General features: G+C 37.8%; 1 protein-coding gene across 2 annotated transcripts; it reads left to right on the forward strand.

Moving 5' to 3' along the window:
- The first annotated feature begins 2,271 nt into the window (after positions 1 to 2,271).
- Positions 2,272 to 26,295, forward strand: LOC121944287 (sodium- and chloride-dependent GABA transporter ine). 2 transcript variants are annotated; one of them, XM_042488024.2, is made up of 13 exons: positions 2,272 to 2,815; positions 4,908 to 5,042; positions 10,327 to 10,537; positions 12,105 to 12,237; positions 12,662 to 12,796; positions 13,896 to 13,999; positions 15,000 to 15,124; positions 16,886 to 16,998; positions 18,392 to 18,532; positions 18,669 to 18,768; positions 19,803 to 19,903; positions 19,991 to 20,158; positions 21,630 to 26,295. In XM_042488024.2, the coding sequence occupies exons 1-13, from the start codon at positions 2,596 to 2,598 to the stop codon at positions 21,741 to 21,743; spliced, it is 1,800 nt and encodes a 599-aa protein (XP_042343958.2). In that variant the 5' UTR covers positions 2,272 to 2,595; the 3' UTR covers positions 21,744 to 26,295. The 2 variants fall into 2 exon arrangements, with proteins under 2 accessions (XP_042343958.2, XP_042343961.2); XM_042488027.2 differs by lacking the exon at positions 2,272 to 2,815 and adding an exon at positions 7,356 to 7,475 and having other exon boundaries at positions 4,906 to 5,042.
- The last annotated feature ends 278 nt before the right edge of the window (positions 26,296 to 26,573 follow it).

A 26,573-nucleotide genomic window follows, 5' to 3' on the forward strand; every position in this document is an offset into this window, starting at 1 on the left:
CATCAGCACTTGACGAGGAGGAAGGGTTGTAATCGGTCATATACGTCTCAAACTCTGCGTCTCAAAAAATTCCTAAATACAGGATTCACTACTGAGTGGTGAAAGAAGCAGACCTTTAACTTTATAAAATATTTCTACTCAAGAATTCATGTAATTTGTGGGAGACCTAGGAGACTATGCTGGGCTTTGTTTTACACACACACACACACACACACACACACACAAACATATATACTTCTGACGTGTTGTCTGTTGCACCGGGCCCAGTGTTGCCTCCTCATTCTCCTCAGGAGAGTGACTTGGTAATGCAAGATGCTCCAGTTCCATAAAAGTGATGTGGGGTTGATTGAAAATCATCATGCACTTTTCTCAGTCCTACTACAACCACAGCCTTGCAGTATGACATTGATGTTGGTGAGTGTCATCCTGTTAAGCAGCATGCTTACAAACTAGGGTTGGGCATCTTTGATGTGAGGCCATGATACCCATCTCAACACATTATCACCAATCCGATACATTAAAAATACATATGCAGCTTCTACAGATGGGATACGAAGATTCACACCCCAATCACGATGCAGCGCGATTCAAGATGATCTGATTCAACACAGTGCGATTTGATGCCATACAATGTGATTTGATGATTTAAAGGAATGGTGCTATGCAATTAAATGAGCTTTATTACTTATTAACCAAATAAAATTAAGGCCTCTTTTCACAGGTTCTGGGTCTTATCTGTCTGTTTTAAGTTTACAGTACAGTACACTTTTAATACACCTGGATCACAGAACCAAGGATGCTCAAGTTACGAAAAATTAAATGCAGTTCGAAAAACAATGTGCACTCTTTTCAGCAGCAAAAAAGGATAGGATAGCGCAGCGTCTCAGCAGCGGCTCCTCGCTCTGCTCTTTTTTTTTTTTGAAAGCAACTGTGTCAAGCCGCACAGAGCAGATCGTACCAGGCATGAAGTACCAGGCTGGATGCAGCATTGCATCCGGTTAATTTTCAAAATAAAACGACTTGTCTCGGGATCATGTTTAACTTGACTGAAACGTTACATCAACCGCATTTGATCCTTCTCCTTCCAGCAATCCTCTGTATTCTGTCCCGGAAGAGAATTAATGCCCCAGCTAACAGCCACTGTGCGTGAAATAGACAGAAAGTATATAATAGTTAACAACAGCACTGTATTTAGAGCAATAAACGCGGTGAAAACTTCTACATATCTATTTTGTTTATAATTAAATTAGCCCATGGTAGAATCACTAAAATCAGGGGAAAATGACAACAAAATCAAGGGAAAATGACTAAATAAGCACAATCTCAGCCAAGTCTTAAGTCTACAGTATCAGCTGGCAGGACACTTCTGAAACTTCACAGAAGCTCCGGTACAACTGTGGCCAAAATGCCAAACTTCAGACTTTGAAACTGTAGTCCACTATGGATGTAATAAGAGACCTGAATACAGCATTCATGACAGGGCCCCATTCATTCCTATTAAAGTTGCTTAGTTATAGCCTTCATGACACCAAAAAAAAAAACTCTTTTACGGTGCAGTTACCTGGATAATTGGCACTGCTAGCACATCATTGAGCCCATAGAGCAAGCACACTGGAGACTGCCACTGGCCAAGCCGCAAGTCAGGTTTAGCCACCTGTTGGGGATAAAAAAAGTTTTAATATTGCAGCTCTTCTAGTTTTTCCAAATGTAATCACACTGAATTAAATCCTTATTATGAAACTAGTCTTTTTGCAGAGGTTGTGATTCTCCAAAAATGTATCCACTTTATTTACAGACAAAGAAAGTCTTTTGAGGCCCAATGATATCACATGACAAATGTGGGAGTTGTAATCCCACTGTTTGGATGGCACGAAAATTGGTTTCAAAACCTGTTGCACTTCCTTGGGGCCTGCAGTCCACAAACCACTGAGTGACATTTTCATAGCAACAGACATTATTTTATGCAGTCTGTGGGAAGGGCAAATGCATGTCCTAAATAATGAAGGGCAGGTGTCCCCGAAGTCCCCTCTGACATCTACAGCCTATGCAAAAAAGCATAATCTCACCACTGCAACAAATGCAGTACCATGACCAGAATTTATATATTAGTTATCTCCAACGCAAATACAGGACATTTTGGAAGTTCATCCTCATGGTGCATCTGTTCACATACTGAATAACCATGCTTTAAGCACCGAGGCTTTTATTTTGAAAAGAGGCGTTCCTTAAACTCGCTACCTTCACAGTGGTCGGAGCAGCAAGGATGAAAAAGGACATTTACTCCTGTGTCATTACACAAGCAAGAGTTGGCAGAATTGAGGACAAACGCCGCGGAGGGCACGTGCAGGCTACCGATCATTGTATTGTAGGCTTGTTGTCTTAATGATGCATTTATTGGCATATACTGAAAAATCTTGAGTCATCATTAAGCAACCAGACGTCCAGGGAGTTTATTGTCAGTCTGGGTGGACCCATAGACTTTTTTTTAACCTGGGAATATTTTACTCTGCAGGACTGAGGACCGTTGATTGTGATAACCAAAACAAAAAACAAAAAAAACAAAAAAACGTTTTTGTTACCCATAGCTAAGCCGCGATGGAGGTCAGTGCTGAAAATTTGAAGACACCCTCTGACGAAAGAGATTGTGCTCTGAGACCCTTAAATGTCAAGGTGGTCGCCGACAAGAGCGTGGACGCAGAGGCGCAGAGACCCACATGGAGTGGGCGGCTGGAGTTCATCCTGGCATCGGTGGGCTACGCGGTGGGACTGGGCAATATCTGGAGATTTCCCTACCTGTGCTACAGAAGCGGTGGAGGTATGATTGTGTTGGTATTAACCCCGATCTAAACAGTCGTCAGCATGGGTGGATCAGGGGGAGATGCTTCGCTCGTGATACAAATGATAAGCAGATGTATCTGCAATGAAATAGCCTTCTGTTTTGCATGGGCTACTTGAGAGTGTCGCTTTTTCATAGTCACTTATATTCCACAGATGTTTAAAATATTCTGCCCCACTCGTGCATGTTAATAAGGGTGGCAAAAAACCCTCTTAATATAATGCATTCTACTATAATGCATTCTCATTACTTTTACTATGAACGCGGTTATAAACATATAGTTGCATGTACACATTTATGACAGTGTTACCAAAAACTAAACATTACAGACTTCATAGAGGTAGAATTTATTGCAATGCTGTTTGTCTTGAATTGCAATACACGTTGTACTGAATAGAGAGGCCATCGTGTGTGTATTAAATGCAATAATTCATGAATCATGATCATAACATGCCAAGTTACTACTATTCTGACTGTCCTGTTTCAAAATGTTTTAGCTTTTTTGGATGAGTAAGTTCCTCACACAAGTTTGTAGCACAGAGAGCAGTCACATACAGGATGACTTGGCTGACATTAATGCCTTTTTAAAGAACAGGAGTCTCAGTCTAAGCTGGGTCATAACATACATAGTATAGATTGTGAGGGGAAAAATCATAGCTAGTGGTGGTGGGTCTTCAATACAATTTTATTTTGAAATTTAAATTGAAACACATGTCTAACTCAGTATCTGTCCACATCATTAATGAAATTAATATCCCTCATCCAACCATCCATCCATTCTGTAAAATATCTTACTTTGTTCAGGTCTTAAGGGGGCTGGAGTCTATCCCAGCACATACTGAGGCAAGGCAACTCACGTCTCTCCCAGAGCTCATACATGAGGACAGAGACATTCATACCTTGAAACTGATATAATCATACTTCACATGGAAGTAAACTGTGTTCTGAAAAAAAAACCCAATCAATCTACAGACAGATTTTTAATCTTGTCTCTTAGCCATTAACAACAGCATTGGATTTGTAATCAAGAATGACTCAGCACAATTCAGCACAGCATCTATGTAGTTGTTATTAAACAAGAGCTTCAACATCTGAAAGCCTTCATTTTCAATGAATTAACATAAGCTATGTGGCTTATTTTAAGGTGTGGTCAGATGTAGCCATATCAGCCTGCAGTTGTAAATAACAAGTCATTCATTATTGACAGTTGTTCAGCTACGAAAGGGAATCGTCTTCCCAGGAATAATTAACAGACAGTAATAATGTGTTTCATGATTAAATACATCAAACTTTTAAAAAAATGTGGTAAGCAGAGAGAGATTGTTAAGTGTTATTAATTATTTAACCAGCAATAAAGCCATTAGAAACCCAATATACAGTGACACAGCAGAAACCACAGGACTGTTGGAACAAATTTCAGGAGAATTTTAATCAGCTAGTAAAAACAGTACTTATCCCATGCTAAAAAGATTAATGTTTTGTCAGTGTCTTGACTAATGTCCCAGAATCTTATCACCTTGCTGCCCCATCTTGTCAGGTTCGTGCCAGCATGTGTTCTGGCATTTGGAGGAACTATTTGTACCTTTGTGCTACCCACATGTAAAAAAAAACAAATGTTTTTGTGACATCTGAGGAACAATAGCGTTTTCTGAATCACAATCTCACATTCAATGTGTTAACGTTAATCTCTAATGAAAAAATATGAGAAATGTCAGAAAGGGACACACCCACAGAGATCCACACTCCTGACCATTACAGGAGTGATTATAGATTTAAAATTGTCATTAAAGTTGACAAGTCAACGTTATTCATTTTGTGCCTAAGATCAGTTATTAATTAGACAGAAAGCTATCACTTGTTAGTTATTCCAAATGTTTATTAGTAATGTTGGAATACCCTCGAGTGGACAGAACATTTAACCATAATAATAATTTGAATATTACAAATAATAGGGAATGAAATTCAAATAAGATTATAGAGGAGGACTGGCAGCTCTAATATGAAATAATAATAACCAGGATGTACCAATAGTATTATCCACCCATTGTTCTTTTCTGATCTTCTGATTCAGGTGCTTTTATGGTCCCTTATTTCATCATGGTGCTCCTGTGTGGCATTCCTCTGCTCTTCATGGAGTTTTCTGTCGGGCAGTACACTCGTGTAGGGCCAGTACATGCTTTCGCCAAAATCTGTCCCTTGTTAAAAGGTGAGTCACTCTCCAGGCCAAAGGCTACTCTCATGTGACAGGGATGAAAATCTTGTGAATTTTCCTGCATTTTCACGTCTTTTTGTTTAAATATTTGTCTTGGCTATTGAAGTGTGTATAGAAAGTCTGGCACATGCTCAGCAGCTGTCTGTATACATGCATCAGGCAGATTATTGTTTACCTCATTAAAAAGAAACAAAAGATTAACCTTTTTATTTTCACTCAGTGTTATACCTTTAAATTTAAATCGTTTTGTCTTACATTTAGAAAACCTCTCATATTGCTCCTGAAACTCTGATTTTATCAAGCACAGGGATGTTAAGATCACAGAAGTGGGTATACTTCTACAAAAGAAAACAGACTTTGAAAAAAATGTGGTATGGCAGTAACTGCAATTTTTGAAAAATGAATAGCAATTTCTTTGTGAAGTTGTCACCATAAAATGTTACAACAATCCATTGTGGATCAAATTGCATCCCAAAAAATAAATTATTAACCATCACTCCCAGGAATCCCAGTTGATCAATACAGTATGTAAACAGAGAGCTTCACATTTTTGAGCTACATTACTCCATGAGAGGACAAGGCATCACATTTTTGCTGTAGCTGTGAACAACATACATGTTTGTTGGGGTGTGAGTCAGTAATACATATGTTCCCAAATAAATTGGGAAACAAGTGATAAGAAAAGAAGTAGCAGACTGTAGTGGTGTACCTAAATGTCACTTGCAGTCATGATTGCCTGAATAAATATAGTAAATTCACAGCAATACACATGATGTAGTAAGCACTTGTTACCCTAGCTGTACTAAAACCAATATGCATTTGTTGCTCTTAACGGCACCATCACAGGTACATAAAGAAAAAAATCAAACAAACAGCAATAGCTTAAGTACATTGTCTCAAAGTACAGACTGCCCAGTCTTGTTTGTAAAGCAAGTTCAGACATCTGTTTGTCCCTTCTGGAGTAAAGTTGCTTGATTGAATTGACAGAAAAACTGACAAATAGGTTAAAACTCATGTTGTGACAGTCCTCCAATTCTCATTGTCTTCCTGCCAAAAGCCATCCTCTCAGCTGAAAGGTCTTTCAAGTTATTGTGTTCTGCACAGCATAAATGACAGCAAATTATAGTATACTTTCAATTTACTGTATACATAATATGCCCATTTTTAAAGTGAAGTAGTAATTCTGATCTGTTCTGTTATCGCATACACATTGTTTTGAACAAACCTGCACTATAACCATTACAACAACACACCCATTTCAGACTTGGATGAGTCCATGGTTTTATATTGACCAACCAGTGAGCATACTTAAATGATCATTTGTGTGCAGTAGGCTTGTACAGTATCTGGCTTTTCATACCTTTCTGACATTTTACTGGAGCATATGATATTTGATGGTATTTGTGTAAAAAAGTTTTAAAAAAAGAGAAGAACAAAGTAAAAGCTGAACTACTGATGGTACAAGTCATTGTAGCATGTATGCAATTGTCTAGCCTACGACTCTGCGTTTCTACTGATGACACAACTCTTTTTTTTTTTTTTTTTACTGCAGAACCAGCAATGTCTTTTTTTAATGATTTCTTAATTTCTCATTACTGCAAGATGGAGAATTCTTTAACTTTTTCAGATTTTTTGTCAATGACCTACTGCACAGTTAAATTAAAATATCTGGCTCATGTACCCCATGCCTTTCTATGTCTGTATATTCAATGCAGATCTGGATCCAAATCCAAACTAGCCATTTTAACATTTTCTATACTGCATTATTGAAGTGCTTTCTATTTCCTTAAAAAAAATGAAATCTGCCCTTTTCTGTCTGACAAAATGGATTGTTTTCACATGTTGATGGATGGGAACTTGTAAAGCAAACATTTCAATCACTGCTCTAATCAATGTTATATTTCTCCTATTTATTAGAAAATTTTAATCATACATCCATTGGAAATTAACAAACATTACAATTTGTACATGAAAAAAAAATCATCAAATCAATAAATAAAGGTGACTGAAGTCTGCATCAGTTCTTTGAAGAGATTGGAAACATTAGGCAAATCATGTGGATCAGCGTAATTGTTCTTTTCTTTTTGTCTTGAAAGCTTTCAGTGCTCATGAAAGATCATGTCTGCCAGGACATATTTGCAAAATTATATAAATCAAACATATGAATGATGTGAGATGTTTTGACCCTGAGAGCACTGGTGATCACCTGGCAGATCAAGCAAGAGCCCAGCCATCAACAATCATTACTTTTGGGTGTGAATTGAAAATGCTGTCTGTCTTGTTCTAACTCTAAATTTTTCTCCATAGTTTTCTTATCTCTTTAAAGACAGAGATTATCTACCCGGTCAAAACGTATGGGTCCTTCACTTGATTTATCGCTCATTTCTTCCTGGTTAATGCTCTGTGCTAAACAAGGGCCAAAAGCAGGTAGTTTTTCTCTGTATGTTCTTTTGAATGATTTCCCTGTGCAACTCAGTGCAGTTTGCTGTAATGTACCTGATTTAGATGCCCACAAATTCAATCAAAAATCAAAAAAATATGCTTGTGTCTAATTTACTGCAGTATGCTTAATTAATCACAGCATATACATATAGCCTGCCGCTCCGTTGTGATTTTCTCATTTGTCTCAATGAGGGCATCTAGTGGAAAGGTGAGGCATGACAAGGTAATAAACTAATAAAGAGACAGAAGGGAAGACAGCTCGAATTGATGTCCTCCATCATTATCAGCTCAGCCTTGTTTTTGAGTCCAGCACACTGATATGTTTTGACAGTTTGAAATGACTTCCCCCACTTGGAGTGTGTCTGGTGTACCAGTGGAGCAGTCAACCATGTGTAGAGTGAGTGAGGCAAACAGGCCATAACAAAGGAAGGAGCGCTTAACATGGACCATACAAAGTGGTTCTAGCTGATCCTGGAGCTCAGAGGGGGCTTCCTTTGGTTCTGACATTATGATGACACAGAGTTGTTTTTCAGCTGCCTCTCCTTCCATTTTACCAGATAGTGAGACTAGATCCAGTGGGGCATGGCATTCCAGTCTATGAGTAGCAAAATATTTTCAGGAGGCAAAGTTTTTAGAACTGAAAAACAGAGGGGCACTTCATTCATTAGTGGGAAACTACGTCTCTAACGTTCTCAAATAACAAAGATGGCAATAATAGCATGAAGAAAAAGATCAAGAATTGGAATGAAATCCAAAAAAAGATACGTTTTTCATTTTTGCGCTTTCTTGCTGAGAGTAAGATATGAGAAACGAAGCCACTCTACCTTAGCGTGGTAAATATTTAGATGGGGCCAGCTGCCAGTTAGCTTAGCTTAGCACAAAAATTGGAAATAGACGAAACAGGCGAAACTGCTAGCGTGGCACAATACATGAAGTGTAAAAACAACCATCTGCCAGTGCAGGGGATTCGCCGGGAAATCAGCTGACACTCCAGGAAATTAAGTTCAGACATAGAGTAAAACTAGCTTGACAAATAACCATCTTAAACAACAAATTGTCTTTTTATGGCTTTGTGGCGGCGACAGCTGTGACCTAAGGCATTATGTTTTGAGTTGTCCATCCACGTGTCTGTCCCATTCTCGTAAACATAATATCTCAAAAAGGCCTTGATGTAAATTCTTGAAATTTGTCACAAAGATCCAACTCTACTAAACAATGAACTTATAAGATTTTGGTGACATTTTTGGTACTTCACTGTGACATAATGTTCTGCAAAAACACTTTTCTGGTTGTTATTTAATGTCATAACTCAGGTACAGAATTGGAGACATTTGGTCAGATGCTGAATTGGTGACACTAATCTTGAAACTGTGCAACCGGTAAAGATCTTTCTGTGTTGCCAGGTTTCTGCTGCCAATTCTTGTGAATATGTAGCTTATTTGCAGCAATATCCATATCGGAGGTATTGTCAACTATCATAGCTATATAAGAGTCTGGACAGACATGGATATAACTGAAGCGTCCACTTGACTGTTTTGCAGATGTGTAAAACATTTCTCTCTGTGCAGAGATTAAACATACAAGATATAACATGTTGATTATAGTGAGCTTTAACACTTTGAAAGCTGAGCAACTTGACTTGATTTCAGTCAAAAAGTTACAAAAAAAATTACCTTAATTTTGAAAAAATAAATAAATTATGCGCTTAAAATATTTTATCTCTCGATCCGTCTCTTTTCATTTTCTTGTCTTTTCCTTCTTCTTGCAATTTGTGGGACGTCTTTTGCCAAGTTGTTCATTGCCTTTTTAGCGCCATTTTTAAATAAATCAAACCAATTTGCTCAGGTTTCAAAGGTTAAAATGCATGTGAACAGCATCTGAATGCAGCACAAGAAAACTGATGTCTTTCCAAGCTTCAAGGTGCTCGTAAGCAGATTTTGCTATCTTTGGACAGTCAGGCTAGCTGTTTCTCCCTGTTTCCATCTAAGCTAAGCTAACCTGCTGCTGGCTCCAGCAACATTTTTACCAAACACCAGAGAGAGGTTTTGAGCTTCTCATCTGAATCTCAGCGAATGAGCATATTTACCAGAATGTTAAACAATGACTTTAAAAATTGATATCAGAAAGTAAAACTTTTGATTGTATCTCATCTGATCTGATAGCTCAAAAGGTAGAGTTTGTTGTTTTTTTTTTTAAAATTTTAAATCAGAAATGACTTCACAGGTGGCTTTCCTGTGTTTGAAATGGTTTCGGTTTAGTCCCTCTGTCTGCACCCTACTGGTGAAAAAGTAATGAGCTTTTACCTGCTCTAGAGGCCAGGCTCTTTAGCTTAGTCATTCCTCTGAATCCCCAAAGGAGTAGACAGGTGAAAAAAAAAACAGAACCACACCTGTGGTACAAACTGATATCTGATACACAGCGAAGAAACAGAGGTGTTGACAGACTGAATAATTTATATCTGCTGGAGGACTTTGATCTCACCTTTATCCATTTGGTCAAGAGCCTGTTATATTCACAGGCCAAAATGACACAGTGGAATTTCTAATCCACAGTTTCAGGAATGCCTTTTATCTGCAGCCCAGTTTGCTTGACTTCATCTCAGCCACCACTGACCACACATTAACCCACGATACTTTTTTATGCTGTCCATCTTAGTGTGAGATGTAGACTAAAGCCATAATCCTGGGCTCAAATAATTGACACTTCAAAGCAGAATATGGCTTATGAGTTGCCAGTTTTAAGAAGTAAAGTTTGCAGCTTTTCCCCCACAGATGGCATCATTTTTGTTAAGTCATCGCTCACTTTGTGTCCTTGCTCCTTACATGTGACTCTGCAGGTGTTGGTCTGGCCACAGTTGTTATCTCCTTCGTGTTCTCCACCTACTACAATGTGATCATGAGCTGGGCACTTTACTATTTCTTCAGCTCATTTGGAAAGACTCTGCCCTGGATGTCCTGCAACAACACCTGGAATCTTGTCGAAAACTGTTCCAGTGGTTTCCCGGGCAACGCCACCCACCTGCAGTCTGCCAGCCAGCAGTTCTTTGAGTGAGAAAAGTTTACTGCATTTCAACTGCAGATGCTCTATTTATCCATTTACTCTATTAACAGCACTACTGTGGGTGTTTATTCTCTTTGCAGATACTGAAGGAAAAATCATGTGATGTTTTTGTTAAAGGCCCTGAAAAGCTTTTTTTTCTCAGAATCATCTTCTCACTAGCATGTGGGCCTCACATGAACACAAACCTTTCAGCCAAAGTTTTGGTTATTTCATATAAGAGATTTCTGTTTTGTTTTTTTCTTCTGGAAAAATGTGACGTCAAATACTTGCAAAATTAGTTGACACCTGTAGGGCTGTCTTTTAATTAAATCTGACCAAATCTCACCCACACAATCCTGATGAAGAAGGTCAGAGCTTTAAATTTATTGTATTTTTCCAAACTTAGAGGAATAATTGACCCACAGAATGATCATATGTATATCAAATTCTTAACCCATGTTCTGCTGAATTTGTGAAAAAAAACTTGCATGTCTCCACAGTGAATAAAAAAGGACAGTTTTTAATGCATTAAAGTCATGGGGGTCTGTTTAACAACAGCAAAACTATATTAAAACACGTTTATAAACTGTCACACAACTTCTCTAGTTTAATCCAGTCCAGCTGAATAGTCAAAAACACACTCATTTTTGATTAAACCTTACTATTTAAAACACATTTGCATAAGAGCAGCCTGTGGTTAAGCACATGGGTTTGCTCATTTTCTTGAGCTGAGTTCAAACTCACATGCCTGACAAGGTGTGCTAGTTGTGCATGAGATTGTTCATGTGGTTTATATATGTGTTTTATGTGATTTACATAGTGGATTAATGAGACTTGGATAATACTGCATGAGTTATGTGAGAGTTTGTAAACAGATATTTTAATCTAGTTTTGCTTTTGTTAAACTTGGACCCCTATGACTTAAATCCATCATATTTTTTTCTCAGTTATGTATTGTTTGTTCACCTTGGAGGCATGTGATAAAAACAAAAAGTTTTCATCGCAAATTTATTGTAACATGGAATGAGTAGCTTATTAATATATGTGGTGGAAGTTATTGTATTTCCATTCAGAAAAGTGAACAAATAAATGATGCAAAAGCAGCTATCTTGTATATATTGATGAAGTGATAAAAGAGAATTTGAAAAAAAGGTTTTACCAGAGTCAGTCTACTTCAGCTGAAGGGACAGATCACATATTTGTAATTGCAAACACAGTGTTAGGAAAATAAGGGAGGTTACCTCCGCTGAGATAAAGTTTACTGGAACAGAGAGTATTTGTCTCCTCTTCCCAGCAAGTTTTCTCACAGACAGATGAAACCTCCAAGGACAGTTAGTACGATGATTCTTTCACATGGTTACATGAGTTCACTCCAGGTCAAATCAAAAGTCAATAAAAGGGAATTAAGGTGAATATACAAGGTAAAGGACAATTATGTCTTTACAATATATAAATTATACTTTTTGTGTAAAATATTCCCTTAAACTTACATTTTAAGAGTTTAGGCCAGGGATGTTAAATATATAAATAGGAATCACTCTTTGTATTTTCACGCTTCTTTTTCTATTTATCCAGTCAGAAACTTCTGCAGAAAACCAATGGCATTGAAGACGTTGGTGGCCTTCACTGGGAACTCTTTGGCTATCTCATTATTTCCTGGGTCATCGTGTATTTATGCATATTTAAAGGAGTCAAATCCACTGGCAAGGTCAGAATGATGGCTGCTTTTTTGCAAAATATGTTCATGCAAAGTGGTTATTATGCTTAGTGTTGTGCCGTCCACAATCTTTAATTGTTTGAAAACCTTTTATCCTGTGACATTTCAGTTTACAGGACAGAGTTCAGTTTTTGCTGATTACAGTAGTCAAAACAAACTAGTTTGCCCAGTAAAGTCAGAGACTGGACATGATAAATTAAACAGAGAAGGCATCCTACCAACAAGGGTCTTTCTTTATACAGTTTTATGTGATGTTGTATATTTTGTCTGACTTGAGAAAATAACCTTGAGTGAAACACAAATCATTCTCACAGGTGTTCCTGAAAACAGGTCACATTAGCTCAACTGTTGCAACCTAAACTACACAATAAACCCAAACACTGATCCATTTCTGCTTCCTGTTTGTGTCACACAGGTTGTGTATTTCACCGCCGTATTTCCATACTTCATTCTGTTTGCCCTGCTCATTAATAATGTGCAGCTTCCCGGAGCCAAGGACGGTATCTACTACTTTGTGACACCTGTCTGGAGCAAACTGTTTGAAGTTAAGGTGAGACTCTGTTGATGAATGAGTAAAAAAAGCAGGCTAACCCGTAAGACTTTGGTTACACATGGGCATCAGATAGTCTAAACCATGTTGTTTAGATCAAATTAATTATTATCTTGCATGGTATCAAATGTATATTTAACTTGTCTTGTCCTCAACTTGTCAGAGAATGACAAAAGTTAATGCTAACATTCATTTTCTGAGATGAACGCCCCTTTTTTGAGACAGTAGGCTTTTATCTTGTGTTTGCTTAAGCTTCAAACTCAGCAAATGCCAGAGCACAAAGGGAAAAAAAGGGGGAGAGGAAAAGATCACTGCACCAATGACCTCAGTGAAGAGCTAAGGTCGTGCTCAGGACATCGTAGGGCGGTGGGAGAATTTTGCTTTGAAGACTTAGGGACAGCTGCAAGGATAGAATTTCAGGACAGAAAGCAAGAGCCTAAAACTCTTAATAGTCTTTTCCCACGACAGCTTGGTCTTTCTTGATAACAAACTTTTTCTGTTAAAGAGCTCAAATGCTAAAAAAATAATCTCTCACATCACAAGTTTGTCTTGATCACACACCCTTTTCACTCAAGTGGCTTTTTTGTTTGCTGTCCTAACTTCCATTTCTCTTATCGTGCGTTGAGCTGAACTGCCAATCAGAGAGCTTTCACTCACCGACTGGCTCTGCGGTTTCCAATGCTAATTCAACATTTTAAACTGGCTGAAGCTGACAAGGGCCAGCTAGTGCCAACGGTGTGATAACTAGGGCGACAGATGCTTATAGACGGCTCGACATCAACCATCTGCCAATCATCAGCTTGATGTATCAAGGTCCTTCTGTTTAGTATTGCAATCAACGATCCCACACATTGAAAAATAACACACATATATTACATATATTTACATATGTTAACATATGTAACAATATTAATTACTAAATTTAAAATCGAACACATTTAAAAAAATTTAGGGTCAGAAAAAAATACTGCTCCGACACAGCCCATCATTCAAAGTAAAACGCTGATATAGAAAATTGCTTTCCAGAGCTGTTAATTAATTAAATTAAAATAAACTTCACTGAAATTATTCTGCATGTCCTTCCTAATCTCCACCATAGGTTTGGGTTAATGCGGCTGCCCAGGTTTTTAACTCCATTGGAATAGCATTTGGCTCCATGATTTCAATGGCTAGTTACAACAAGTTCAACAACAACATTCTCAGGTAAAAATTTATTACTATCAGTGTGGAAAAGCTGTATTGTGTGTTTGATTTAATAACTGTGATTTATCAACTGTGCTGGTTTCTTGGTTCCTTAAGTGTACATTAGGTTTGCATTGGTATGACTTTTTAACCATCTCAGAAAATATCACAGCATGCTGCATGACACCATTATTATTATTATTATTATTATTATTACTACTACTAATATCCATTACAAAGACCCTCAAAGGAATGAAAACAGAAGGGTTTTTTTTTTTGTAAAACAAACAAATAAATAAATAAAAATGAGATTCTCCACCTGGTGGCATTTTTTTTCAGTACTATAAACAAGCAAATGTACATGATTTGATAACTTTTCATTTTCATCCCATGAAAACCATAAACACTGGTATACTGCTGTAACGTTACTGTACATAATAGGGTACCATCACAGATTTCCAAAAATACAACTGATTGCTTGGACTAACAATGCAATAAATATTTATCCTTAAGACCAAGCTCCATGTTTGGTCCTCTCTTTATCCTTTGCTTTGATTATTCTGTGGCTATCAGCCTCAGCTGCTCTCTAGAAAGGTCACGCCCATCCTGCAGTGAACTGAAATGAACCCTGTCTGCTAGACTCAAAACTATCCAAATAGCTGACCAAGGAGAAATGGAGATAGTTTGACAGGGAATATATAATTACTATTTTCATTTGAACAAAGAGGGTCTTTTAATACAGTATTTGAAGGCCATGAATATTCCTTGTGGGATGCAAGAAACAGATCACCCTGCGCTCCATTATTTATCTGCCAGGGATACTTTCCAATTTTTCCTATTTCCAATTTTCAATTTTTACAGTTTCTGACAAACTGAAGATTGGTTGATTTAGTGGAAAAACTTAAAACAGCTGTCTTGATAATCAAATTGCTGCTTCATGATCAAGTATCTTTGTTATCCCGAGTTTCTTGGATGCTCTAACTGCACTAACATTGTTTTGTTTGTCCTCTTTATGTCTCAGGGATGCTTTAATTGTATCAATTACCAACTCGTTCACCAGTATTCTGGCTGGCTTTGTGATCTTCTCGGCCATTGGCTACATGGCTCACATACATAACCTCCCAGTGGACAACATAGCTACAGATGGTAAGCACTAAGCCTGGGCAGAGCACCACAGTCTCAAAGCTTTCTTTTATTTTGGCCTTAATGTGATGGATGAGTGAGACAGAAATAGAGATAGAGGTATAAATACACCCAAACTCTGTTTTTCTTTCGTCCTCCTGGGAGCATTTTTTCTTCTTTCAGTGGAAAAACATGTCGGCTTTGAAGATATATAATGGAAGTCCACAGTTTTTTAACTTGAGTTTACACATGAAGCCCTTTTTTTAACTGCATAAAAGAGGAAGTTTTGGTTATCACAACTGAAAGCTCAAGTACTACAGAATTAAAAACAGAGACAACTTGTGTTCTGCTCCTGGCTCAGATAAGGATCTTGTGAGGTGATCAAAACACTGTATCTCTAAGCTCTAATTGCTGTTCTCACCTTCTTGAAAACATGTCTTGCTGATCATTGGTTGCTTTTTCTTTAAGACTTGTGTTTGAGACTTGTGTTTTTCACAGCAAACCTTTTTAGCTTGTCATAGAAGAAAAGCACAAGTGTAACTGCTAACTCTAATGATATCTCCAAATGTCTTCCATGAAAAAAGCCTATAATTGTTTTTTTCTGTGTGCCTCCTGCATTTTTTCAGCAATTTCTCAAAATTATTTCAGTGTTTGACATTAAGGGCAATAACTTGTACACTGCAGGTGCAGAGTTGGTGGGATGCAACATGCAATTCACCTTCAACAGCACTATGTTTTAATGTCAAACTGGCTTTAAACTAGTCAATAAGGTTTATGGGCGTTCTGTAATCAATATTTGACAGCCGCAACAGCTGTGCTAGGATTGTTTTCACATTGTTAGTTTTTGTGTGTTTAATCATGGCAAATTATGGTTCTATTGAGATCTATTGTAGTGGAAACTACCACTGAGGCGCTTTTGACTACTATGCCAGGTGTTTATATATCTGTCCGTCTGTCTGTCTGTGGACAGATTTAATCATGATAGCATCACAACCGTGCAAGATAGAGTCACAAAACTTTACAGAGTGAGTTTAGAGAGTGTAGCTGAGATTACAATAAAGACAGAGATCAAAGATGGGTGTGGTCCAAGCAAAGGCTCCAGAACAAGGGGGGGTAGGAAGTAGTGATGTGACCATTGGCCCTCCCACTTTACGCCCCTGGCCCATGTTTGATTTATGTTGCAGATCCCTGTATTGCAACTGGAGTGATTTCATTACAAGACAGTTTAAAACTGTGCTGCAAAGACTGTTCAGATAAAATTCTCTGGACTGATTATTTCCAATGTAAAATGAACCTGTAATCTTCCTCCTGAAGCCATAACTCATGGCATCATTCATTCTTTATCAACCATAAAGCTTAACAAAGTAGGCTATTGTTTGGTCTCGTCCTTCCATGCATGGTGCTCTTAAACAGCGTCATGTCTGGCGCCAAGCACAAATGAACTGGTCATTACAACATCCCAGTAGCCTGTTCTACCAGTAATTAAAAAAACAAGTGGTTGTTAAGATAAATAAAATCGGACTGTAGGCTTATTACGTTAGATCCAGGCATTATTTTATAGAAATAAGCTAAACAAATTGCCACTTTAGGTCACAATATGTTGAATTTAGTTTAAGATTGTAAAAATAATGTGTGTTGCCCAGTGATAATCAGAAACCTTTCCTGAGGGAAATAAGAAAACTAAAGCCTCAAACCAAACGTCTACCAGTTGGGCTCAACCTTTTCTAAACAGCTAACTCACTGAGTTAGTGTGGCTAAGAATACTATTACTGTGTCATGTTTCAGGTCCTGGTCTGGTGTTTGTTGTGTACCCTGAAGTCCTCTCCACCATGCCTGTCTTTCAGCTGTGGGCTCCTCTGTTCTTCTTTATGCTGCTGTGTCTGGGCCTTGACAGCCAGGTAAACATTTCTAACACTCATATAAATGCTGTGACAGGACTTCAGTTTGTCAGAAGGAAGGCTTTCCTATGGGGAAATAGGGCCAATATCACTCAACTAATGTTGTCAAAACAATTACAGAAATTCTTTCTGCTTTCCACAGCTGTGCACATTCAGGCAGACCATTTCTCTGTAACTGTTTACCTTATTGTGTTCCCCTTTTTGCTGTGGACATGGAAATAATTACGATTTACATTTAAGGAGGTTTGTGTGGTCAAAATAAATAAAGTGGCGCCACTGCTAACTGATTGTCAGACTCTAACCAGGATAAATGTACAACTGGTAGGCCTGTATTATCCCTTTAAAACTTGGCATCACCTTTCTTGTGCTGCTTTCAGACACCTTTCACAAATATTTAACCTTTAAATCCTGAGCAAATTGGTGCGTTCTCTTTCCAAAAAGCTCAATGCACAGCCGTGCTTTGAGCTAAATACTAACATTAACCCAATTACGATGCTTAAGAGCTGATGTTTAGCAGGTATATGTTCACTCAGATAAGCGTGTTAGCATCCTAACATTTGTTAAACAGAAATAAACAAAAATATCAGGATTGCACGTATTTGGTCATACACAAATACATACAAAGTTTGACCTTATGATGGTCAAAATCTGTTATACATCTTTAGCCTATACTTTAAAACCACTCATATCAGAATATGGCTAAATACACTGTTTCAATTTCCAGCTGATGCTGTTGGCTGCTTACATTTGTTGTGAACAACCAACATGTGCTTCAAGGGTAAAGTCACAAATTAATGAGATTAACACAAGCGGGTATTCGCCTCCTGTTCACTTCAATTCAGTGAGAGCAGGAGAGCGAGTAAAACATTTGCTTATGGTGACAAAACAAATGTGCATTATTACATCATGTGGAGCTCAACTTTGGTGGACTTTGACTGGCAAAGTAGCCTCAACCAGCAGCAAAGAAGCCTGTGTGGAGGAGACATTCATTGTTGCAGTGTTTAACCAGCTGATTTGATTTGATATTAGCAAAAAAAAAAACTGCCCCACATAAGAGATGCTGCCGGGCTAGCAGTGAGTCAGGGGTCTGTGGGTATTGATTCTGTTTTGAAGCCAGCCTCAAGTGGCCATTTAAGGAACTGCATTTTTATGGCAAAGCCACATTGCGTTTATTTTTGGGGCTCGGAGGTTATCGCTTGGTCATGTTAGGCACTGCCCACACTCAGCACGCATATCTCCTCAGCAGGCACGGTCAGTCAGTTCTTTGCATATTCTCATACTTGCAACCCAAACAAAGATGCAAGAATGTCACAACACTGACAGGGAGACACTTTTTACACAATAAATGCGTTTACTTTGGTAAATTCCTGTACGTGTTTTCCGTGCTCCACAGTTTGCCACAGTTGAGGTGGCTATAACGTTCATAAAAGATGAGTTTGGCCGCCAAGTTCTGCAATTCCTAAAGAGAGAAGAGCTGCTGGCCCTGGCTATGTGCCTCGTTGGCTTCATCCTGGGGATTCCTCATGTCACCAAGGTACAGTAACAGCCAACTCTTACCTCTCAGAGAAACATATCTGAGCATGTTTCGTAGCCTACATATGGGAATTGGTATATCATTTTCGTTCATTTTTCAGTATCGTTTTTCTCTTTCTTTTCTCCTTTTTGCACAGGGAGGTATCTATGTGTTTCAGCTGATGGACCACTACACCGCTGTGGTCTCCCTCATATTCCTGGCTTTTTTTGAAATTGTCGCTGTCTGCTGGATTTTTGGTAAGATCCTCATAATGTTCATGAGTTCAAACCTGGAGGTCCTGTTTATGCTGAATGCTTTGGTTGGCTAATTATTAAACAGAAACATCTTTCATATCCACAAATAAGGTTGGGTACTGATATCTGGTGCCACTCTGCCACTATGTTCCTGAGTGACAGTTACCTACCAGACAGAATTACCATGACACAGATTTCGCTGCCTCATTACGGGCCAGATTGTGTGCTTAGCAAGTGTGCCGCCAAAAGAAAAGAGACAACCAAAGGCAACGTAGGCGTGTTATGCAAGTGATAATGGAAAGGCAAGCCCCTTATGGGTTGGAGCGGCCACCTGTGAGAGATTTCAATTTTAGGGTTAATGGAAACCCGCCCAGTAATGGAGACAGTGAGGCTGCAGCAACCAGAGTACAAAGTATGATGTGAAAGATAGCAGCGCAAAGTGTGTACAGTTGAGGCTATTTGTCAGTAAATAAATGCTACGATTAAAGCCAAGCTCCTGTGTTTTACTGGCCTTCTGCAGAATAAAGTGAAGCAGGCAGGTTAGCCTTGAAGTTAGCAAGCCAAGGTTATCTCACACTTAAAACCGATCAGGCTCCTTTAAGGTGGACTGTTAAGGTGGATTATCAGATATTATACATATATATACTATACAGGGAGACAATAATTGATCCTATCTCACAATGTATTTTACTGTTATTAGTACTGTAACTTTTTTTTTTTTGGTGTTTTGTATTAATTCATATTTATATATCTAGGTGTACTGGTAGGAGGTGATATATTACATTTCAAGTTTAAATTTGCCTTTGCAATGAAAAGCCATTCTTTCACATTATAAACTGTTGTTTTGTGATTTATTTTAAGAAAAAAAAAGGCACCGGTTCAGGCCGTTAAGGCACCGATGCTGTTTTAAAAGTAGCGCTTTGGGTATCATTTGGGTTTGGAAAATAGCAAGTGATACGCATCCCTATCCACATCAGAAAAGAAACCCTTTATTAATTATCTCAACTGTTGAATCAGCTCTTGTCTTTTTCCATCAGGTGTCCCACGTATCTGCTTAATGGTCAAGAGGATGCAAGGGAAAGTTCCAAACATCTACTTCCGTGTCTGTTGGTTGCTACTCTGTCCTCTGTTGGTGCTGGTGAGTTTTAAACAGGATTATTTGATGGTAATATTAATAGTGGTGGCTATTTAATATAGTTAATATAATATATTTTACTCTACATAGTGTATACTGATCTCCAGCATTGTCCAGTACACTCCTGCTCGCTATGGGAACTACACATACCCAGTGTGGGCTGAAATGGTGGGCTGGTGTGTCTCACTGGTCTCCATTGTGTGGATCCCAATTGGAGCCATTCAAGAGATCTATGGCAAAAAAGGTTCACTTCTTCAGGTGAGTACAAGACTCAGCATTCAGAGAAATTACTGTGGAAATTGCTGAGAGAGTAGGGGTTTTGATCTGCTGATTCACTCATATAATCTAATCTAATTATTAAGCTAATGAACTCTGATAAGTTAAAACTTTGACCTGCTGGTAGCACAATGTAAAATAGGCAGTGGAAGCCCCAAATAAACGTTCCTCTTTTAGGTACTTTGGATATCTGTACCAAATGTAACAGTAATCCATCAATAAATGTTGACCTGGCAAGTGAAAAGTCAGGTTATCACTCAGGTGCTTCATCCTCAGATGATCATGAATCATATGGCAATCCATCCACTAGTCAATGATATATTTTAGGCTGGAACAATTATGGTAGGCCAACAGACCAACACTGCCATCCATACAGTTACAACATGTCTCTCTTCACCATCAGCCACATCACCTAATGTTAAAGGGATAGTTTACCCAAAAATTAAAATTCAGTCATTATCTATTTACCCTCATGTCGATGGAGAAACAAATCTAGTTTTATGGTGAAGCTCAGGCACTCATCTCCTAAAAACAGTTGAGGCGAATAGGGACCAGGGTTCAAACATTAAAAATGAAACAAAATAAAACCACAAAATGTCTCTCTCATGCTCATCCAAAGTAATCCAAGTGTCCTGAAGCCCCAACGTGCCAAGTTGATTTGAAAAACATCACTGGTGTCAAGTTTCCAGCCTTGTTGTAGCCTGTAGCTGCTAGTGTGGGAGCCACATTTATTTATGCATGCTCGTTCAAGAACAGCGAGAGCTACTGCTACCTGAAAACCTCCCCAACACAGAGAGAGAGACTTCTGGGGTTAACAAGGAGCAACAAGTCCCTTTGTCAGATTTAAAACCACTGTGTGTGGGGCAGGCTTCTGGGTAGCATGTAAACACTGACACGCAGATACCACAAGCTCTTGTTGGTCTTGAGCGAGTGCACATACATGAACGCAGCTCCCACACCAGGAGCTACAGGCTACAACAAGGCTAAAAACATGACACAGATGAGGTTTTACAAAACAATGTGGCACATCAGGGTTTCAGGACAGGCTTCCCTCTCTACACCCCTTGAAACACGATGTAAGCCATTTGGCCTCTAAAATATCTTCTGTACTTATTATTTCACATATCAAATGGTGAAAAGAAATGTAAAGTCTTATTTTCTCAATATTTCTCACACTAACTGTTTTACCTGGATAATAAACAGATTAACAACCATTATACAATAAACATCAGTTTCATTTTTTTTAAAGTCACAACAACTACTTTTCTAACAGGAGATATTTTAGTGTTGTGTAGTATGTGCAGAGCTGGGGCTGTGGCTGATATGTGCAGATGAGAAATAGGTTAACTGGTCTGTCCTTTTTTCTCTTTGTGCCTGATCTGACCAGACATGCTAAACCAATTTTTTCCAAAATTATGTTTGTTTCTAAAACTTTGTCTGTTCTAACCCCCAGAGACTTAAAACAGCCATGATTTCCACAATAGATATGGATGCTGAGGATCCCCTGCCGGAAAAACAAAACCTAGACAACTCGGCATCTGAAGCCCTGTTTACTTCAGTGGCATAACCAGGAATACAACCAAAGCCATGTCTGTGCGTCTCTGCTAATTAAGGGTACTGTTAAGTGATGGAGTCAACTTTATTCACACTGAGACACACAATTATTCTATTGTAAAATGGTAATTTTATTTTATTTGTTCTACTAGGACAGATTCTTTACTGTATCTTAAGCACACTGTACATTTTTAATACTTCAAAACATCCTTTGCACCTGCTAACTAAACCAACTAAAGGTCTATTTAATTCAACTTAATCACACAAAACTTAGGTATGAGTGAGTGTGCGACCTGCCCTGACTATGCACATGTTCATTCCAACCAAAGCTCAATAATTTATTTATTTCTTCCCCTTTGTTTGATTATTCAGTGAAAATGGCTGGTGTATGCAGTGATATTTTCTCTCTTCTCTTTTGTAATGTGTATATACGTGTGTATCATGCATCTATGTTATAGGCTTTGAGAAGTTAATTAACTATTTAGCTTACAACAAGTAGACTCAGTCCTTAGGAGGTCTGTTTCCTTTATGAAGCACATCATAAAGAGACTACAAAGGCCTGTCTCATTTGAAAGTCCCTTCAGCTTGCAGTAGGGAATTGCAGCCATATTTGGCCTAAATGTTTGTGACCAAAACCAGATTATCTTTGTGGCCTTTAAACCCATAAAACCTTGGGCTGTTCTTTTGTTTAATGCAATGTTCAAGCGATCCTCATCTACTTGTAAAGTTGAGGAACTTTGTACATAACTTGCAATAGCCTATTAAAAAACAGTGCAAAATAACATTAAATGTTAAAGGGATATATCTGAAGTTACCCTTTAGCACTGTATGCTAGTCTTGTGAAACAGAGCTATCTCAACTCAAATGGTTCAAAACTTGTCCTGGATTTGTTTCTGTATTTTAATCTAATATGCCATTCAAGGTACCAACTTAAAAATGTTTGACTTTACGACTGAACTGTTTTAATGCAACATTAATTTTGATGTCTGAGTGGCTGAATGGTCACAGTGTGGTAGGAGAGCAAGATGAGATGGGCTGTAAGTTTGGGCTTTCAGAGTATCCAGCCCCTGAACTGGGACATAGCCTGAATAGAAGGGAGATGCATTTGGAGTTTGAATATATTTTAATTTTCCAATGTCTTAACATCCTTTTCATTAAGTTAAAAACCTTGAACAAACAAACACATGAATATCATTTTTGTTCAAATGGCAGATATAATTGTTCTTTGTGCAATTTAATTGCAGATTTTAAAATGCCCCATGAAGTTTTTTTTGTTTTTGTTTCTTCAATGCAAAGCTTCAGAGAGATTCACTTGCGACTGTCAGTCAGTTAGTGAGTGTGTGATCCAGGCAGCAGGTTAATGTTATACAGATGTGTACTGAGCTCAAATAGGGGGTGAATCAGTGCTGGGATTTTGTTTTGTCTGATCTCTACAGGTTAAGGAATAAGGTTTTTTTTCAACAGTGCATCTGACATTATTTCTAACTATCTTGGAGCAGGCAACTCACAAGACGTTTAGAGATTATAAGTGGTGCCTTTGATCTGCCTCCATAAAGTTGTATCGGGCTAATGAGGGTAGATAATCTCGAGGAGAGCAACACTTATCTGTTAATCTGTTCACTCCCTTTTCAGTGCTCCATATTGTATTGACTCAAAACCTGCAGTTAATCACGGACTGACTCTAGTTTCACTAGTTTTAAGTAATGTGTATGGGGTGTTTTTTTAATAATTGATGTCTTGATGTCAAGGACAGGTTTATAGTGAGATTATACTGATCCAAATTCTGTCTGACACTGGGAGAAAACGGCTCAGTCAGTTCAGTGTTGAAACTGTAAGCTTTGGGTTAATATATTATATGGATGAACAACCTTAACTGGAAATGAGCAGGGGAGATATGTGTAAATGGAAAAAGTCACTTTGATGAGAAACTTTTTAAATGCTGTGCCCTAGACTGGGTTCTTTGCCCTTTCTGTCTCCTTCTGTCTTTGTAGCCTATTAACCAAGCCCTCATTTTGGAGTGCCTTTAACTGAATGTACTCAAAACTCTGATGATAAATGCTCAAGACACCTGAACATCATTTTTAAAATGGTTAAAAAATCAATGTCATGTTTCTCAACAATGATGCTTGGATCACAATTTAAATGTGAAAATGCTGTCACTCCAGTTTTGTATTTGTTTTTAAATTTGTGCAAAAACATTAACCTGTAGGTTGAAAAAGAATCTGAGGCTTTAAAAGGGCAGTTTTTGAAAATTTCACAAGAAAAACATGTAACTTAATGTTACAAGCCTAATGTGCCTTTTAATGTTTGATGATCTACAGTGAATTAGACCAGTGGTTCTCATCCTTTTTTGCGCCATCTGAAAAGATTTTTGTTTGACCAGAATTCTACCAGAATTCTATTCAACTGTTGTGCAGGTGAAACCTGCAGTCAGAATAGTACTTTCACTCATACTGGACACACCTACAGTGAACTAAATTGTAAAAAATAAACTATTCTCCAATTTTTGGGGGACCCACTGAACAGTGGCATTGTTAAGCCTTGCCTTCTTCAGCCCTGAAAATTGTATGCATTGCCCCTGATCTAAATACATATAGGCTAAATATATATATTTAAAAATAAAATAATTGAAATAACAAAGAAAAGTGTCAGATCTAATGATCTGTCATTCTGTTTTGGTTAAAGCACTCAAAAATAATATTTTGTCAATCAAAATCACAATTTTAATTATTATTGCAACTCTAGTCAATACATTTTTAAAAGATAACAGTTTCTGTAGTACGTAGTCTATTTCTATTAGTAATACTAATTACTTAAAACCATTAATATTTTTAGTGTCATAATTTATCTCAAAAGTTAAAAAAAAAAAAAAAAAAAAGTTTTTAAGGGTAAATAGGATGCCAGAGTTAATTAAAAAGCATAAAAGCAAAGCTTAATTTTCCAATAAATTTCCCCATGTACCCCCAACACAGATCCAGTCTAAGCCCACAATGTCCTCAAAATTTAGAAATGCCCCGTCCCCTAGAACTCCCCAAAGGCCCCAGGGGCTCTCCGGACCCCTGGTTGAGAACCACTGAATTAGTCAATCAAAACTGGTATTTGGGTAGTCGCATATATGTTGTTGTTATAAGATGCCTTATCTTACTTTATGTCATGAATTATGTCAGCTGTTTAAATGTGCAAAAATGATTTAGAACCACCTTCACACACTGTTTACACATTTTAGTAAACTGACTTTTAATATGAACTAATTACAGATTGTTATGGGCTGTTTAAAGAATTGCATTTTTAAAATCATCTTGTTTTTAAGTGTAATATGTCTGGATTGTTTCAACAAAAGGTGTTGAGCAGCCATGTGCCATGATGTGCTGACAGTCAGTTTTCAGCTAAACATCACACCTGCATATTTCACTGATTAGTTTCAGATGATCATCTCAGTCAATGGGTGCGTTTGCATGCGCACTTATATTCTTTTATTTTTCCGAATATGACAGTATTCTGAGTTTGATATGGGTCAATGTACACAACATATTCAATTTGGACATTCTGAATTAGGTCCTTTTCCAAATGAAGCATTTTGCAATTAAGACATGCAGGATATCTTTCTATCATTCAGGTTTTGGGAGCATTCTTTGGGCATGTATACAGCACATTCAGAATATGCATCTCAACTGACAGTTTGTGACACACAGAGTTTGCCCAATGATGGTCAGCTCTGCATATCATGGATACATTGTGCAACTCAGTAACAGTTTGCAAGGCTGTGTTGTAGCGATACATGCCCAAATGCAATGCCCACATTTCTGGTTGGAAGGAGAAAACACACCCACTTTACACATTCTGAAAGACTTGGATATTAACAGGTTTTTGAATATGGGCAAACATCACAACACCAACCTTTTTACAACTGGTGGAAAAACAGCCGTTCCATTTTTCTGTACTTTGACATGATAAAGTACATGTCATTGCACATTAATCAGGGTATGCACGGCTGTACGTAACAGGAGTGCAATGTTAATTTTAATTAGCCTTGTAAACAGCTTAGTAGGAATATTGTCTTTTATGGGATAAGGGGGAAAAAACGAATATTTTGCGCATGTAAACGTAGTCAGTGAAGTCAGCTGCTGCAGTTTGTGGCTAAATAATAACTTCTAGAGTCTTTTTGCTCCATGAAACAAGACTGCTCACCCCTTAAAATATCTTGTCATAATATACAACAACATTTAAAATTTGTGGCTCATTGCTGTTGTGTTGTTTGAAGTTTCAGGCTGTCGCTCTCAGTGACTATAGTGAAAGTGTTTTCACATTCACACATTTCACACAGTGAAGTTGATTAAACTTTGCAGAACAGATGTGTATTTGCAAAGCAAGATTTTTTTTATGCTAGACTCAAATTTGTTTTTACATTCTATGTTTGTTAAACAAAATCCTACAAATCTCTAACAAATTCAGTGTTGATTTTTCATGTTTAAATTTTCTTACTGTTTTTTTCACATTTCTACTGTGTTGCTGTGTTGATTTGTGGTGTATTAACATTTTATTGAATAAACTGCCTTCAATTTAAACTCTTGTGTCAGTAAATTAAGCAAATATCAGCAGCATCTGGATCCCTACCTAGTCACTGGGTGGCAGCATAGCAGCAGGACATGCACATAAAGCTAATACTGCTTTCTGTGTGGTACTCTTGTATCATAATCTGTAAATTTGAAGTTAATGATTTTGTTGCAGAGCTTTCAGTGGTTTGGTTACAAAATATTTCAGCATGCAGGAAATGGTTTTAGTGCTAGTTTTCAGTTTATATTATTTAATGTGGACTACACGTTAGCCTTCGTATTGTACATTT

Source organism: Plectropomus leopardus, chromosome 4 (genome assembly GCF_026936395.1).
Source record: "Plectropomus leopardus strain MGB_pleo_1.0 chromosome 4, ASM2693639v1, whole genome shotgun sequence".
Lineage (NCBI taxonomy): Eukaryota > Metazoa > Chordata > Actinopteri > Perciformes > Serranidae > Plectropomus > Plectropomus leopardus.

Bases quoted from the DNA above. Each gene is read 5' to 3' on its own strand.
- LOC121944287 (XM_042488024.2), top strand. From the start codon at position 2,596: ATGGAGGTCAGTGCTGAAAATTTGAAGACACCCTCTGACGAAAGAGAT. The intron at 16,999-18,391 runs GTAAACATTTCT...CGTGCTCCACAG, and splicing joins GTCTGGGCCTTGACAGCCAG to TTTGCCACAGTTGAGGTGGC. The intron at 20,159-21,629 runs GTGAGTACAAGA...TCTAACCCCCAG, and splicing joins AAAAAGGTTCACTTCTTCAG to AGACTTAAAACAGCCATGAT.